We start from the raw sequence: 17,581 nt of genomic DNA on the forward strand, positions 1-17,581 counted from the left end.
TCCGAACCAATTTGAAGAATATTCCATGTTGAGACTTCTTTAGAATAAAATAGAGGGAAAATCGTTAAAAACATCTCTTATATTTTGTAAAATGACTTTTTTCGTTCCTTATTTTTAAAAATATAATTTTATGTCAATTACAAATTCATATTAGTTAAGTTTGGTTCCTACCTAAGTTTTCAATTAGTTTTTTGTCGAGATCTACTACGTGCCTTGCACGTGATTATTTTTTAGGAAAAAAATTATCAAATCAAATTTCACATAATCCGATCCATAATCATTCACATTTCATAAAATAAATTTTTTCATCCTTCATTGATAATTTGTACGAATAGCTTTTTTTAAACCCACGGATATATCTATTTAATTTTACTTAAACAATATGAATAGCATGTAATATATTTATATTTGATTTCACCTACAATTATAATTAGCTTGTTCAGGTAAAATCAAATAGAGATATATTACATACTATTCAGGTGAAATCAAATAAATATATATATGAGTTTTCAAAAATAAGAAAAACCATTCGTACATATGATTAATGAGGGATGAAACAAATTATTTTGTGAAATGTGAGAGATTATAAATCAGATTATGTGAAATGTGATTTGACATTTGGTCCTAAAAAATGATCACGTACAAGATACGTGGTGAATTCCATTCAAAAATTAATTAAAAACTTAGTTAGGAACTAAATTTGACTAATGTGAATTTATAAGGGACGTGAAATTATATTTTTAAAAATAAAGAATGAAAAAATTATTTTATACAATGTGAATGACTTTTTGACGATTTTCCCTTCAAACGTAAGTATAGTCGCACCAAACGATTGACAGATACAGCAAATCACTTTCCCTGCCTATTTTCCTTTTTATAGCAAATCTCTTTTTGCAGATGAAGTATAAGTTTTATAACGAACAGGTCTACTAATGCAGACAAACAACTTTTTGTTGCTTAGATTTCAAAGTGTTTACACTTTCCATCCCTTGAACTCGTTGATAACATACCTTTCCTAATCAAATGTCTTCTGCAACGTGATTTGATTAACTTTTTCTGTCTTTACCAACCAGCCATTTTGTTCGTTTTCCCCAGGTGTAATAAACTAAGAGATGGTAACGAGTAATGACAGGTATATCAATGAGTCAAACATTTAGCACCGGCCTTAATACAGTGGACGTGGAAAAAAGCGCGCATCTTTCACATATCCAATGCCAAGGCTACGGGCCTGCGGTTTTTTTTTTGTGGGGTTTTTATTTTATTTTATTTTATTTTTAAAGAAAAGCAATGACAGTTTCACTAGTGGAAGAAGTTTGATACTCTGTTAATGATAAAATAACGTGGGAGGGAACAAGCATCCTACAATAAGGCATACGATCATCTGTAGCTGAACTTCTGCTGCTACAAAACTGCAATCCAGATTTCGCGATCTAGCAAAAGATAATCCCTCTTGTAAGTATTTTTGTACTCCACTAGCTTTCAATTTAATCTTGTTATTGTTATTATTATCTTTCTTTTTTTTTTCTTAAAAAAAAAATTATAGGGTCAAGCTATTCTGTTGATTTTGTGTGACTACTCGGACTTAGTAAGATAAATCCAGAACAAGGGTTGTCATAATTCAAACTTAAATCATTGCAAATCAACTACAGTTAATACAATTAAATGTGAACACATCATTCATGGATGAGGAGAGAGAGATGAGGATGGCACATTTTCCTTTTAATTTCCAGTAGTTACTTGTGTTCTTCAAGAACTACACAAAACAGATCTGTATTTTATGTTCATAGGCCGGAACAGGGCATAGCCAGACCTCGAATGAGGGTGAGTTGTTGCCTCCCATCTCGAACCCTTACCGGGTCAATAAGAAATTTGATATGCAACTCAGGAAGTCTGAATTGTTCAAGAAAGTCTGCCACTTGAATTCACCCAATTTGCCAGGATTTTCTTAATTGCTTTCAAAACTCAAAATTGGTTAAGGTTTTGAGCCCCACATCTAAAGCGAAGAATTCTTTGGGCATAAAGGTCAAAATTGATGAAGGCAAGAATGGTTTTTGTAGATTTGCAACTTCTGTGGGCTGTATACTAAATTTCTGTGTTACAATAACAAATAAAAGAGCTGCCATCTGAGATTGAACTCTATCAATTTTACATGCAAGTGGAAAGAAAAGGAGTGTTATACTCGAGCCTGTTTCATTATATTTTGTTTTCTAAAGGGGAAATGAAATATCTTAACTTGCTACGCTGTAGAATATTCAGCACTGGAAAAAGGAAATATATGGTTTGAAGTCAGTCAATGAGAACTAACTAGCAGCTTCAGGGAACTTAATTTTTTTTTTTTGTAACTTTCTTTAGAAAGGAAGAGAGAGACTTTCTCAGGATACCAGCTATGTAGAATATACATGCAGTTATATGCTAGATGTGTCAGATTTGATGTAAGGAAAGTCTCATCTCATAAAGGAACTGTTAAGTTTCAGGAACCTAGTTGTCAATTAACTAGTTTAAGAATTTTAATTTCAGCTGTCCTTGACAGTACTTTTTAAGTGATTTGGGAAAAGAAATATATTAAGATTACTAAGAATAAATATTAAGCATCTTGATTAACTGGAAGAGAGATTTGGCTTTGGCAAGGAAAGGGTTGTACCTTTGAAGAAAAGAATAAGATTCAAATGGACTTTTTTTTTCTTCTCCTTTTTGGGGTGAAATAACGACAGTTCCCAAATTAGTATCCACATCAACATTGTGACCCTGACACGTTCAGTAGCTTGCACATCCATAGGCACAAACATGTATTCTTGTTTTTAGCTAAAAAAAAAAGGTATTCTTGTTTTTAAAGGATGAGTTATGTTTCCTCTTTTCTGCTTTTCGTCTGCTAGTGATCTAATGTTACATTAGAAATCTGTCAGAAATTGAAATGCTACTGCCTCGATTTATTAGTCTTGATTGGTTTTATTTCTTGTTTTACCATATACTTGCATTTCGAATTTGGCTGAAATTCAGTTCATGTTTCTGCAAAGAAGCAAAAGTATTTTCTGGTTGTTTTTCTTTCTCTGTTTAACCATATTTCCTTTTCTTGTATTCTTGCTGTTGCTAAAGATTCAAGAGGTAATCATATGTTTGATTCATATAAAACTGAGGCTGAAATTCATTTCATGTTTCTGCAAAGAAGCAAAAGTATTTTCTGGTTGTCTTTCCTTCTCTTTTAACCATGTTACCTTGTATTTTTTCCGTTGTTGAAGATTCAGAGGTAATTATTGGTTTAAATGACCGAATTTTGTACCAAAAACTGAGCGCAGGTCTATATTCAACTATTACGTTTGCTTAAATACATTCTACCACTATAAAAAAACGAAAGAGACAGAGAGAAAGAAGTAGAAATGGCTTATGCAGATATAACTGCTCTTCTTGAAAACCTTGAGTTTCTACTGCAATCCGATCCACATCCCATCCTTCATTACAAGGAACAAGTTGAGTCTCTCCACGACAAAGTCAATCTTCTGCGAGGCTTTCTGGAGGAATCTGAGAAGAGATATGATCGTGGAAGCATGAAACATTTGGATCTGGAGATCAGAGATGTGTTCTATAAAGCAAGAAAAGTCATTGATTCAAAACTGTTAAATGTTTATGCAGCCAAAAGTGCAAAAAGTTGGAAAAAGGCTCGGAGGATCCTTCGCCGGAGTTTGCGAAAATTAACAGAGAAAGTTGATTTTATACTGAAAAAACTCAACAAAATTAGTCAAAAAAGAAAGAATGCTGCCAGCGCAGATTTACAAGCTGGAGGACCTGTGCTTGGCGGTTTTTCTCGCCGTGTATACATGGAAAACCATGTTGTGGGTCTTAATAATGACTTGCAAATAGTTAAAGATCAACTCACTCAGTCACCTTTGAGACTGGAAACGATCCCCATAGTAGGGATGGGAGGCGTAGGAAAGACAACTCTAGCTAGAAGACTTTATGAGGATCCTTCTATTGTACTTCACTTTCATGTTCGTTTGTGGGTAACTGTTTCTCAAGACTTTCAAATCAGAATACTTTTGCAAGATCTTTGCCAGCTTGGTAATGATAATGAGATGAATAATGCAGACTTAGCTGAGCATCTATACAAAAGTTTAAAGGGCAGGAGGTATCTAATTGTTTTGGATGATATTTGGTGTACTGAGGCATGGGATGCTGTAAAAAGCATTTTTCCAGATGATAACAATGGAAGTAGAATCATATTAACTAGCCGGCTCAAGGAGGTGGCTGTTCATGCTAACCGTGAAAAACCTCATCACATCAAGCTTTTAGACCCAGTTGACAGTTGGAAATTACTGCATCAGAAGTTGTTTGTTGACGAAAGATGTCCCCAAGAGCTGGAGGAAGTTGGAAAAGAAATTGCAGCAAAATGTCAAGGACTACCTCTGGCAATTGTTGTGGTTGCAGGGTATCTCCTAAAAATTGACAGGACACGAGATTGCTGGGATAATTTTGCGGATAGTGTGGCTTCATATGTAACTGGAGACCCACAACAGTGTTTAGACATAATTGCATTGAGTTACAACCAATTACCTCCTCCTTTGAAAGCATGCTTCCTTTATTTTGGAGCCTTCCCTGAAGATCGTGAAATCCCAGTGTCAAGACTGATTTACTTGTGGGTTGCCGAGGGATTTCTAAAGCAAGTGACAGGGAAAAGCTTGGAAGAGATAGCTGAAGAATGTCTGATGGATCTCATCGATAGAAACTTAATTCTGGTCAGGAGAGTGTCCTATGGCAGAATAAAAACATGTATCATCCATGATATATTGCGGGACTTGTGCTTGAGAGAAGCTGAGAAAGAACATTTCATGCACGTGGTTAATCACAACAGCCATGTTTTTCATGAAGGCAAAACCAATGCGCAACGTCTCAGTTTCCATATGGATTGTAGCTTCCCCATTCTTTCTACCACTCACATAGATTCTGTTCTGTGCTTTAGTCGTTTTTCAATGTACTCCTGTTTCAGGCACTCTGCATTCAAGCTGCTCAAAGTGTTGGACATCATCCGCTCTGCATTAAATTGTTTCCCTGTTGAGATTCTACAACTTGGTAACTTGAGATTCCTTGCGTTATCAGTCACTGAGCTTCCATCAACTATATCCCACCTTTGGAATTTGCAAACTCTGGTTCTTAACATTTATTCTGGATGCACGTCTTTACCATGGAAACTGTGGACAATGCAGCAGCTAAGGCATCTCCATTTCAATTTCTGCAGTTTTCTGCCCAATCCTGCAGGGGCAGAAATTAATGGACAAGGTGATTTAGTCCTGCGGAACCTACAAACACTCTCCAAATTGAGCTTCTCAAGTTGTACCATGCAAGTAATTGCTAGCCTTCCAAATCTAAAGAAGTTGGGATTATATGAAACTGCAGAAGCACACGTAACTGAAAAACTTTGGCTTGATCGTGTCTTCCCATCTGGTAACTTGTTTAGTTCAGTTTACCCCATTCAGAGCAACTGCTGGTCCTATATCAGTAATGTTGCTCAACTACATCAACTTGAAATATTAAAACTGAACTTTATAAACTTATTTGCTGAAGAAAGACGATGGGTTCCCTGTGTGGATGAATTTCCTCCAAACCTGAAGAAGTTGACTCTAAGTTCCAGCTACCTACCATGGAAAGATATGAATGTTCTTTCTATGTTGCCTAATCTTGAAGTGCTCAAACTGAAAAATAATGCATTTGTAGGATCAGACTGGGAACAATATGAAGAGGGGTTTTCCCGGCTAAAGTATTTGCTTATTGATGAGACAGATCTTGTCCATTGGAGAGCAACCAGTACTCAATTTCCAAGTCTTAAGCACCTTCGCCTTTTTCGCTGCCGCTGCCTTAGAGAAGTTCCTCTTGATTTTGCTGAAATTCCTTATCTCCAGATAATTGATGTATACGGTTCCTATGATGCTGTTAGGTCAGTTATGCAAATTAAACAAGAACAAGAAAGTGTGGGAAATGATGATCTTCTTGTTCGTTTTGACTCTGCAGTTTAAGAAAGGAGGAATGAGACATTGTTTCTCACTGGTACATTTCCTTCAACAGCATCTACCTTTATTAGTTTATACCATAATTTTTGTGTCATTATAATGGAGATTCAACACATAGGCTGTAAATCCCAATTGACAATTGCGGGAAATTAATTTTCTGAAAGTATCAGTATGGCATCTAGTCCTGGAAATCTGAAACTTGTCTTCAGTATTGTTATCCATATGATTTTGTATGGTGGAGGCATGCAACGCTGCATTTAAACAGCATGATCTTTCAATCTATATTGTAAGTATAGGTAGGCAGTGTCAATGGAGCATAGCATCCGTGCATTTGCTTCTGGGCTCTTACTTCTTCATTAGATGGCTTCTGAAAGTATCAGTATGTTATCCATATGTGAAATTAATTTTCTGAAGGTATCAGTATGGCATCTAGTCCGGAAATCTGATACTAGTCTTCAGTATTGTTATCCATGTGATTTTGTATGGTGGAGGCATGCAACGCTGCATTTAAACAGCATGATCTTTCAATCTATATTGTAAGTATAGATAGGCAGTGTCAATGGAGCATAGCATCTGTGCGTTTGCTTCTGGGCTCTTACTTCATTAGATGTTTACTTTCATTCCAAATAAAGCTGTCTGATAATTAAAAAAAAAAAAGGGAAGTGGAGCTCAGGACATTAGATTATTCTCATCAAGTGGAATCTAGGAATGTCTGTCACAAATAATTATCTGGCTCTCTAGCTATAACTTTGGAATTGCTTGCAACTTTAGGCCATCTTGTTTCATCAAATACTTCTTTCTGCTATTTAAAGCAATAATTTTGTTACACAACCTTCCTTATGGTTTTCAGAACTTAAAGTTGTGGTCGTAGATAGTACCTTCAAATTTAAGAGAACTTAGGTTTTGAGTAACTGCTACTGTTCAGTCTGTGTCATACATTGATCTTCATTAAACAAAGTCTTGATTTACTTTTAGCAGCATTACAACTAGATTCTTCAAAATAAACTTTGTGTGTTAACTAGCTTTGCTTTTTCAGGGAAGTTTCTAAAAGTAGGACAAGGCTACCTACAAATAGACATCCCAGGAAGATGCTCGTAAAAATATGAAAAAGGGCCACAAGACTGCATCTTGCACACATCCTCAGTAAGATTACAGAAATTTCATTAAACTTGATACTGTTGATAGAGGATGCATCAGCATCCAGTAGGTGTACAATGGCATACTTTAAGCGTGTGTTTATAATAATGACATCTTGTATTACTTGGAAATACTGCTTTTCTGTTGTTTCACTTCATAGGGTCACCTTTTATTTAGCTTAGGAAAGATAAAAAGTTGGTGCATTGTGAACGTTTTGAAAAGTTGGTTATCTCCTGTTCTTCTATAGCAGTGCCTCTCTTCTGCTTCCTCAAGCTAATGCTGTTAATTATTTGTTTATATGAATCAAGTAGATCTGTTGTAACACCCTGCACCCACGGGCTGGCCTAATAACTTTTTGAGCTGAAACCACGAGCTCAGAGTGGTTAACCCAAAGTTATTAGTAACCCAACGGGGCTGACATTATTTCCTTTCCTTTTCCTTCTCCGTCCCGACGTGGGACGGATGTATGGGGTATCACACTCACCCCCACCTAAGGACTTTGCATCCTCGCAAAGCCTGTACATCTGTCCCACATTAGGATGGAGAAGGAAAATGAAAGGAAATATAATGTCCCTCATCGTGACGTTATAACATCCTCGTACATCCATTGAACGTTGGGACGGAGAAGGAGAAGGAAAAGGAAAGGGACTATAACGTCCGGCCCGTTGGGTTACTAATAACTTTTTGTTAACCATTTTGAATTCGTGGTTTCAGCTCAAAAAGTTATTGGGCCATCCCGTGGGCGCGGGGTGTTACATCTGTAGAAAATAGGAGCTGAAAGTACTTTAGTACTCTTTTTATACTTGTCTGAATGACAAGCAGTAATCCTCTTAAAGGAGATAGTCATCTTAATATTGCTACATTTTGAAGATACTTTATATGTTTCTCAGAAGTAGGTGGGATTATCAATCTTTAATAGGGAGATCTACATGATACCTCTTGAAACGATACTGAAGTTTGATAATTAACGTCTCAATTGTTCTCATTTCTTTGTATAGTATACACATGATTTACTGTGTTATCAGAAAATAAAAGGTAAGAAAATGAAAAAAGTCCCAAGCTTTATAAACTACCTATAGAAGTCACTTAGGATGTTCTTTCCATGTGGTTCACAAAGCTATCTGCTCGTGGAGGAGATATTGAAAAGTAAATGAGAAGGAAATTTGAACAATGACTGTTAAGACTTTAGGTGACTCAGATTTCTGTTTCTTCTGTTTCCATTGCATGTGAACCTGTCCAGTGAAGTTGTTGGCTCCCCTAATTCTTCTCCTGGCTTAATTACTTCAACATACCACAATTAGAAAAGATGTGATTGAGTTGCTGGGCCTTGAATTCCTCAAGGTGCAATTACCTAAGAGCTGGTATACTTCAGGTTGTATCACCTGGGAATTTCGGCTGTTTCCAGAGTGAGAAAGATGGCTTTATCTTAGTAACAATGAGGATAGACAAAAGCCAATTGTCAGATCAAGCAGTGTACTACTTGAAATTTGATTATTTTCTTATTGATCCAGAAACAAGTGTACTCATTGCCTTCACTTTCATCTCGTACAATTTGATTGCCTGACTGACTAGTATACTTGCACAGATGCCTTTTATTTTGTCCTAAATTTTTTAACTCTATGAACTTATTTACACCTTTTGCCATCAAGCCTTTTCCTGTAATGTTAATTGTATTGAGCCCTGAGGACATATTTTTGTCAAGCTATATGATATTCTTCCTGCTGGTCATCTGTAAGGTAGTACAGAACATTGAAAATCATAGGTGATTAATCTCACAGACAAATCTCAGTTATATTTTTGTCTTGTACTGATTTGTTTGCCTATCTAACTCTGGTGCACAATTTGTTAATTTTTGTTGATGGAATGTTGGTACATGGTGGAATGGTTAGTTGGTCTGTAGTCCAACTAAATGAAATCACCCCTTCTTTCAGAGCTGAAGAATGCTGCCTTTCATATGATGCAGGTTTTGAAAGAAGATTTTGGAGTATATTTTTGGAGTCCAACTAAATGAAATCACCCCTTCTTTCGGAGCTGAAGAAAGCTGCCTTTCATATGATGCAGGTTTTGAAAGAAGATTTAGGAGTATATTTCTGCAATTTTCTATCTTTGACCATGTATTTGAGAAGGTTAGTAGCAGTCACTTTGTAGCAAAAAGGAATGAAAACAGTGGGATGGATGGGATTCTGTAGGGGAATTGGATTGCTAAGAGACAAGAACAACAAGAGACTTGAACCGATTAGTAGCGAAGTAAATTTGTTCGCTCTACTTGGGATGGCTTCTGATCTTGTATGATCAAATTCTGATGTACTTGCAATGTGATTTCTGTCATCTATCTAGATTTACAATTACTAGTTGCCTATGGTTAAAATAAAACATACAAATTGGATCAAAACTCCTTGGTGTCTAAACTGTTAACCTTTTGCAGTTGGTTAAAAGTTAATCCAAGTTTAAATTGAAGTAAATTAATGTGATTGATTTTAATGGTTAGGTTTCTGGATTGCCATTTCAATTTGCCCTCTTGAGATATGCTAGATCAACGAGTGCTGCACTCTCTCCGTGGTTGATGAGACGCCAAAGACGCGTATCTGTGTTTGCTGCATAAGGGAACAATGCCATCACACCCCAGCATAAAATTCAACGTAAAGATGATTTTACTTCCTATAGGGGATTGTGTTTGTCGCTAAACCATATTGGTGTTTGGTACCTTCAGATTTAATCTTATAAGTAGGATTAGTGTAACAAAATCTTTGCACGAGCAAGTGTATTATAAATCCTTGCCACGTGTTCAATGAGAACTCGTAAATTTTAAGATACTTTTTATGTGTCAAAACTCTTGAATCGTTTGTATAAACTAAAACTTTATATTTAAGGAGTACATAAAATGGTCTAATAAAAAAATTATATCACCGAAGGCAATTAGAGTAAATATTTAGTGAAAATTATGGATGATGATATCTAATATATATATATATATATATATATATATATATATATATGTAAAATTGAGATTTTAGGAGGATAGAGGGAAAGGAGAATTTGAATTCAAAATCTCTAAATTTTGAAGTCTCAATTTTTAGACACTGGATCAAAGACATTGGACATGTAATATAGTCAATCTATTATTTCTAATGAAGGGATTCAACTTGTTTCAATGCTAAACGGTGGTTTATCTTCAAATATTTTTCCTCAATATTCACAAAAGAAATATTTTGCTGTTCCTCCAAAATTTAAATAATTGGCAGGGACTAACGGGCTAGGCCCAAATTAGTCCACCCAAGTTATCAGGTTGACCCATTTCTGAACTAGGGTGAATTGGATCAAATTAAAATGCCCAACTATTTTAGTAACTATTCAGTAAAGCACAATTTTTCATCAAGAAAAATGCATTTTTGGTATCAAAATTTTGACATATGAGCGGTTTTAGTCCCCAAATTTTGGATGAAAACAAATCCGGTGTCCGAACTTTCAAATTTTGAGCACATTTAATACCCTTGACGATTTTTTCCCAAATTGCTAACGGAAAAAGTCATGTGACAGTCACATGTCCAGCCACTATTGTATAAAAAATGTCAAATGCCATTCTAATACTAAATATTAAGTTTAAGGACTCATATGAGTCAATTGATTGCCACCAAGAACCAAAGCAACTATAAGAACACAATTATCAAGATCAGTCTTCATTGTCTTGATTCTAGCCTTTTGAAAGTAGAATCTATTGCATTCATGCTTCTTGACGAACCGGGAATTAGAAATTGATGTCTTCGACATATGTTGGATCACGCCATGCCCAACTTGAATTTTTGTTGAAGTTTGGTTCTTAGGTTTTCTTTTGGAGAGAGAGAGAGAGATGGAACACAGATAGAAATGAGTTTGACAGAGTTTTACATCGTTTCCTTCTTCTTTTATTTTTTAAGTGACTCATGTAATTGTACGCGATAAAATTTCAAGTCTGCAAAACGACAAGAAAAAGAAATACACGACAAATATGTGATATATAAATTTAAGAGAAATATGGGGTACAATCTCTGGAAGTTTCTCGAACTTATGGAGAGTTTCCTTCGATTCTTTTCCTCGAACGCCAATCCAAGGGTTTCGCAGCTTGTTCTTGGATCCACCACCGATTCCTTCAAATCTTGATATAGAAGATTTGAAGAACTTTAGAAGATATTTGAAGACTCAAGTCTTGATATCTGGGAGACTTGGAGAGCTTGAAGAGCCGAACCTTTGTAGCTTGGAGCTTCAATGCTTTGAGCGTATATGATGCTCTTTGAAGTCCCTCTGTGTATTTGTTTTTTTTGTGTGTCCTTGATTTGGTTGAGAGACCTCTATTTATAGCTGTAGCAAGGGGTAGAGGTTGAAGACCTGTGTACCACTTTACTTGTCTTGCAAGACGTGCAGTCATATTAGGACTGTGCTAGCCAAATATTATCTCTTTATTTTATATTTATTAATAAAGAGATAAGTAATTCCTCGATTGGCCAAACTCGTGGGGGCACGTGACGTGGCGCCGTTTGACTGGTCAGGCTATTGCAGTATATAAGAAATATACTTGGATTGAACAACTCTAAATATTATCCCTTTAATAAGAAATAAATACTTAGATATTTATCCAATAGGCATGTGATATGATATGATTTGGTTGGTGGAGATATCTCTGCAATTTAAATTGATCTGGAACACCTCGCCTTGACACGTGGCAAAATATAATTGGCCATTTAATAACCAATTTTTCCAAGTGTACATGCCATATGGCAATGTCTGATTGGACAAAAATATTTATAGACCAATGGCAATTTTTAGAATTTTAATTAAAATTCCATTGTCTACAAATGCCCCCTCGAAACTTGTTTGCGAAGAGTAAAACTTGAACGAACAAGTTTCGATTTCATAATTAATACGTTGATATTTTCCCTTCCCTTGCCATTTAAGGAAATCGGTCCCTAAAAATAATAAAATTAATGGTCATCAACTTCAATCATGACCATTTGTCCTCAATGAAGCTCAATACATGCATTTGTAGAATATTACATATTGCATGCTCAATCATTCACGTGTAAGGCACTTAAAAAAATGAAATCATATGAATCCAATTGATCTCATATGCCTCTTGTTGATTAATCCTACACGGAACTCCACCGCTCCGAAATTCGAGACCATTTCTTCTTGTCGGCCTTGGGAACTTACGCAGCAAATCACCAAGAATTCTTCTACTAGGACTCTCGGGTTAACGGCTTCCCTTCCTTGTTAGCTTCAAAGTTCAAGCAACTTAGAAGTCCGAAAACCCAATTGCAAGGGAGACCGTCATCAGCTAATCTCCCAAAACCTACAAAGGCCTCGCGAGAAATTTCTTTCCTTCGGCCGAGAGACTTCATATTCATTTGCCCAAATTTCCAGGCCTTCCTTCGCTCCTTAGGATACAAACGACATACACGCGACATCTCAAAGCTTGACTAGAATTCTTATCTCTTACGAATTAGTCAATTCAATTTACGGCAGGCTCAATCCGCGAAACATGGAAAGTATACTTTCAAGAATTGTGGACAACTCCTATGGTTCGAACATCCATCCACCACCCGGCCACGCGTTTCTTATTCCCAAGCCGAACTAGAAACCAATTGCCATCGGAGAATTCCAAGTAGAATTTGAGATTCGTTAGAATTCTACTAACCCCTCATAACAAAATCTAATTAGCCGAGCATGAAGTCCTGAAGCCAAACTGATGTTAGAATCATAATTGACATTAAACTTGAGTTCCCAATTTCTTCACAGATTGACGTCAAAGCAATAAAAGATCGCCCGGCTCCATTCTCAATCGTACATGAAGTTACTTCCTTTTAGTGTCCTACCAACAATCCACATAGTATTAGAAGTTTACTTCTATCCAAATTGGAACCACCTTCCACCCAGGTTTACCTCGGACCCTAATCACAATGCCACTAGTATAAATAATCAAGACTAGAGCTGTCCATTCACTTGTGAGAAGCTAGAGACAGCAATAATAACTTTCTGCTATTGCCGAATTGCCCCGTCGTTGCTACCAACTCTTTCTTGCAACTAGTGATTCGACAATTGCTATCTAGAATTGCTGCGGTTGCTAGTACCAGCTTTGTCGTTACCAGTGCAAAATTTTCCACTAACGTCGCGCCGACTTGGAGGTGATTATCTTGACTCTTTTTCCACTTTTCATAAGCATTCATATTTTTGGCCTGGTAGTCCCTGCTTATGTTTCTTGTTTTACCGCTTTGCATGAACCGTGGCTTACCCTTGTAGTCTAAGCAACAGTAGATTCGGGACAACATCTTCGTTGTCAATGTTGCAAGCCGTTTGAAGAATTTGATTATCACCTTCGCCGAGCTGCAAGCATCAAATTGCTGCTGCGCCAGAGCCAGCCGTCATCCGGTACTCGCGGCTTCCCTTTTTTGTTTTGTTTTTTTTTTTTCTCTTTCTTTTTTTGCTATTCCTGAGAGCTGACAATTTAACATGAAGATCTGTTCAAAATATATATATATATTTTTTTTTTTGAGCTATTCCTCGGAGCTGAAATCTCAATTTTCATACCATTTTTATTTGTTTTTTTTTCTATTCATTTTTTTTTTTTGCTTTTGCTCATCTATTAGGACAATATGATATCTGAGCAAAAATTTTCCTTCCTTTAGCGAGAACTCTGACCTTAAAAATAATAATAATTATTTTTTTTCCTTTTTTTTTTTTTTGCCCCCCCAAATATTCCTACTATACATGATTTTGATCTAAACTTTATCAACTTGCCTCTTTGTAGACAACTCAAGCTGTGCTTGAAGAGGGGTTCGAAACAATTCCGAGGATTTGAGAAGAGGCAACCAATTAGGTAATTTAATTACCAAACTTCTTGCACGAATCTCCTGCATCCTCTAATATTTTCTTTTACAAAATTCCAGCAATCATGCAAATTAAGAACTACGCCGTGCCAGTGCCGCACATTTCACTGACGGATGAACGGGGAGGAACTCAATCAAAGAGCTTGTCACTACATGTTTACAAACCAGCAATCGGCCCGCTCGCTGAATCCTTCATACCCCTCGAAGGATGCTTTCATCTCGAAGATTGGACTAGCAAGTGGACCAAGGAAGTGGTGGCACCGTCGACTTTTTCCACTACATCGAGGGAAGAAGAAGTGGTCGTATTAAACTCGTCACTTCACAATGGAGATCCAGAAATAGCCAAATTCACGCTTCCGTTCGTGGGCTTCAATGTTGACAAAGCTACATGGAAAACCCCTTCGTCCTTCTTTGGTGAGGCGTGCTTCACTTCTCATTATTGGGAGTGGGTTGAGAACATGCTTGGAAGGTATAAAGACGTACTCACACGCGCTGGCATATTTGAAGCCGTCTACGCGTCGAGATACTCCTACGACCGCTGTGAAAATATCTTGCGAGTCTTCTTCAAATATTGGTGTCCCTCGACGAACACACTTCATACGCCCGTTGGGGAGTTGTCCATCACACTTTGGGACCTTTATCGACTTGGTGGCCTTTCAATCGATGGCACGTTTTTCGATGAAGTTGTTCCTTCGGCGCGGGAACTCCTCACTCGTGACAAAGAAGGGAAACCACTTCTCCCTGAGAGTTGCAGGCATCTTTTTTCGGCTTACTACCACCTCTGGACGAATGACCAAGGGGTATGGACGAAGGACTGGATTCGCTTCTGGTTCAAAGGAGAGGCTAGGTATAGGGCTCCTCTGAGTAGAGTGAATAGAAGGAAGACCACATCTAAACCAAAAATGACTTACAACCCTTCTGGAAGCGTGGAGCCTTACGACCTTGCCGATACGAATGACTTCAATGTCCCTTTTGACACCCTGGGTATCCCAGGGTCTCTAAGAAAGGAGACCTATATTGCAGCATTCATAGCGTGTTGGATCTGCAAGTTCCTTTTGCCAAGCCAAAAGGTCGATCGTATTCGCCCAAGTGTTTTCAAGGTTGCATGCTTAATGGCTACAGGGAAAAGATTTTGTCTTGCAATTCCCGTCCTTGCGAGCATATATCATGGGTTGAGGGAGATCGTCCACGCCCCTAACCTTGGAGAATGTGGGGTAACTTTTCCAATCCATTACGTCTATACTTGGATTGGCCAATACTTCGATGTATACTACGAAAATCATCAAGTGAGTAGCCACCACGCGCGCATGACAAGATTTAGTGGTGAGAAAATGGCAATATTTTATGGCCAATTGGAAGCTGAGGAAATTTTCAAAGAAACGAATCCTTTGATGCTTCCTAAATCGTGCTGGACTGAGAATGAAGAAAAGGCGTTGATCGATGACGGATCCTTATCATCAAGACTCACGAGCTACTTCATTAGTCAACGCTCTTGCCATTTAACTCTACGTAAGGACAATACTTTCATTACTGAAAAATATAATCCTTGCAGGTTCAGCAGGCAATTCGGTTTTTGTCAGGACATCCCCAACAACTTGAAAGAGATCACTCACACTTATACCTTAGGTGAAGCTATTCAACTATGGGATTCCTCAGTTCGCACTCAGACGCAGTCTCGGATGACTATACCCATGCACAGGAAGCATCCATTGATCACAAAAGACTATGATGCCTGGTGGTCGACTCGGTCAAATAGTGTCTCTTCAACTCCCTTAAAATTCACCGTTAAGATCCCTCAGCAATCAGTGAAGAAGGGTAAGGTTACCTCCGCCAATGAACCAGTGCATCATGATGGAGTTATAGAGATTGTAACGGGTCTTACCTCATCCACTTTGCGGAAGAACAAAACCATTAGCGGCCCCTTGGAAAACGTTGTTACAAGAAATAAGTCTTCCAAGGACTCTCGACAGGTCATCAAAAAGGCGCAACCAGTGATTCCCTCAGAGAAGATGCCGCCCAAGGTTTCAAAATCTTTATCAGTGACTCACATAGAAGAAGATGTCGAAATTGAAACGATGGACGATCGTGATTCTCTCGAGGCTATAGAACAAGAAGGGACTCAAGCTCGGGGCATCGAATCTACCCAAAGAGAAGCCCATTCGTTGGCGAGTGGCAGTAGTAGCAAAGACCGTCATTGGAACCGATCGAAGAAGAGGACATCTTCTGATTTGGAGGAAATTTCCTTTTCACCACCGTCGGTTGGAGTGTCGCCGCTTAAGGTAATCATATCTTCCTCTCTTTTTTTCTTTTTTTTTCTTTTTTAAACCTTCATAACACTTTTTTTTTTCAGCCCCCACTTCTTGAATTCCACCAAGAAGATGTTGGTACCAACTCACCAATTGAACTTGAGACCGATGCTATAATTCCAAACAAGAAACGTGACGGAGTCGTTATCAGCATCCCAAAGCAACTTGCCCCCAGTGGAGGCGCTTTGTCAAAGAAAGATCTGACTAATTTGCACGAAATCCGGAAAAAACCTAAGGTAGCATTGGTTTCAGAATTTCATGGTCAAAAATTGATCCTGGCGCATCTAAGGAAGTACTTGCAGAGTTTGTGGATGGATTTTCGCGGACAGATTCTTGACACTCCAACTGAGCAGATCTCTTCTTTAAAAGAGTGTGCAGAGGAAATCATTGCGGAAATCACAAGAACGGATCCTACCAATGGTCTCCCTTTAAAAGATCACTTGATGGAATTGTTTGCCAAGGTGGAGGCATATAATGTTCTGGCATCCTCATCGTGGGAAAGGATGAGCAAAGAAACACATGCAGAACTCCTTTCCAACGCGACCGTCCAACTCGAGAAAGTTAAGGCAAAGGAAGAAGGACTAACTTGTCACTTGCAAAGTCTTGAAGAAAAGTTGCAGTCCATTGAAGACAGGAAGAAGGTTCTGCAACAGGAACTCATCAGTTTGGAAAAACAAGGCCTGGAAATCAGTTCGACTATCGATCAAAAGCATGAGACCTTCAAGGAGATCCAGGCTGAAATAACCCAAGCGCATGATGAGTTATCTTCCATTGAAAATACTAGCATCATGACTGAAATCTGCACTTGAATCATATAAAGTAGCTGTAGTGGAATACAAATTTGATATTTAGACTTTCCACCATGTTCTTCTTTTCCTTGAATTATTTTATCACTCATTTCTTCCATGTAATGAGTTTTTCTTTTGAATAATAAAATGCTTTTTATTTCTTATCTCTTGTTTTTTTTTTTATTAAGAGAAAAGAACTTTTAAATTTAGCATTTTATCTCAAAGAAAAAGAGAGGTTCTTTTTTTTCTTTTTTTTTTTGCAAGGAACAAGGATTTGATTTGGAGTGGTGTAACTGAACTTAGAAGTTGCCCTCGAAGCTGCCTACGTATCCCAACAAGGGAATCAAGTCACACGTAGTTCCTGCCGTTCACATTTTAACCTCATGCGGGCCAGAAGTATCTATTTGTTTACCACCTTAGATTTGGTGGAGTGTTTCAGCAGTTTTACCACATACTACACCATTGGTGGTTGCCATCCACAGTTTTAGCTCATGCGG

The 17,581-nt window shown here is 37.6% G+C and overlaps 2 protein-coding genes across 10 annotated transcripts; both read left to right on the forward strand.

Annotated features, from left to right (window-relative positions):
- The first annotated feature begins 927 nt into the window (after positions 1–927).
- LOC113712390 (putative late blight resistance protein homolog R1B-16) lies at positions 928–9,946 on the forward strand. Of its 9 annotated transcripts, none has more exons than XM_072067407.1 (4): positions 929–5,433; positions 5,554–6,033; positions 7,033–7,139; positions 9,097–9,484. In XM_072067407.1, the coding sequence occupies exons 1-2, from the start codon at positions 3,375–3,377 to the stop codon at positions 6,000–6,002; spliced, it is 2,508 nt and encodes an 835-aa protein (XP_071923508.1). In that variant the 5' UTR covers positions 929–3,374; the 3' UTR covers positions 6,003–6,033; positions 7,033–7,139; positions 9,097–9,484. The 9 variants fall into 9 exon arrangements, with proteins under 9 accessions (XP_071923507.1, XP_071923508.1, XP_071923510.1 ...); XM_072067409.1 differs by having other exon boundaries at positions 5,704–6,033; XM_072067403.1 differs by adding an exon at positions 9,622–9,946 and having other exon boundaries at positions 930–6,033; positions 9,097–9,419.
- Positions 9,947–13,104: 3,158 nt separating this feature from the next.
- On the forward strand, positions 13,105–17,248 carry LOC140014993 (uncharacterized). The gene is made up of 5 exons (XM_072066749.1): positions 13,105–13,288; positions 13,404–13,532; positions 13,912–13,980; positions 14,051–16,269; positions 16,341–17,248. The coding sequence occupies exons 4-5, from the start codon at positions 14,056–14,058 to the stop codon at positions 17,103–17,105; spliced, it is 2,979 nt and encodes a 992-aa protein (XP_071922850.1). The 5' UTR covers positions 13,105–13,288; positions 13,404–13,532; positions 13,912–13,980; positions 14,051–14,055; the 3' UTR covers positions 17,106–17,248.
- Positions 17,249–17,581: the final 333 nt, after the last annotated feature.

Source organism: Coffea arabica, chromosome 10e, assembly GCF_036785885.1.
Source record: "Coffea arabica cultivar ET-39 chromosome 10e, Coffea Arabica ET-39 HiFi, whole genome shotgun sequence".
Taxonomy (NCBI): domain Eukaryota; kingdom Viridiplantae; phylum Streptophyta; class Magnoliopsida; order Gentianales; family Rubiaceae; genus Coffea; species Coffea arabica.

Bases quoted from the DNA above. Each gene is read 5' to 3' on its own strand.
- LOC140014993 (XM_072066749.1), top strand. From the start codon at position 14,056: ATGCAAATTAAGAACTACGCCGTGCCAGTGCCGCACATTTCACTGACG. The intron at 16,270-16,340 runs GTAATCATATCT...TTTTTTTTTCAG, and splicing joins TTGGAGTGTCGCCGCTTAAG to CCCCCACTTCTTGAATTCCA.
- LOC113712390 (XM_072067406.1), top strand. From the start codon at position 3,375: ATGGCTTATGCAGATATAACTGCTCTTCTTGAAAACCTTGAGTTTCTA.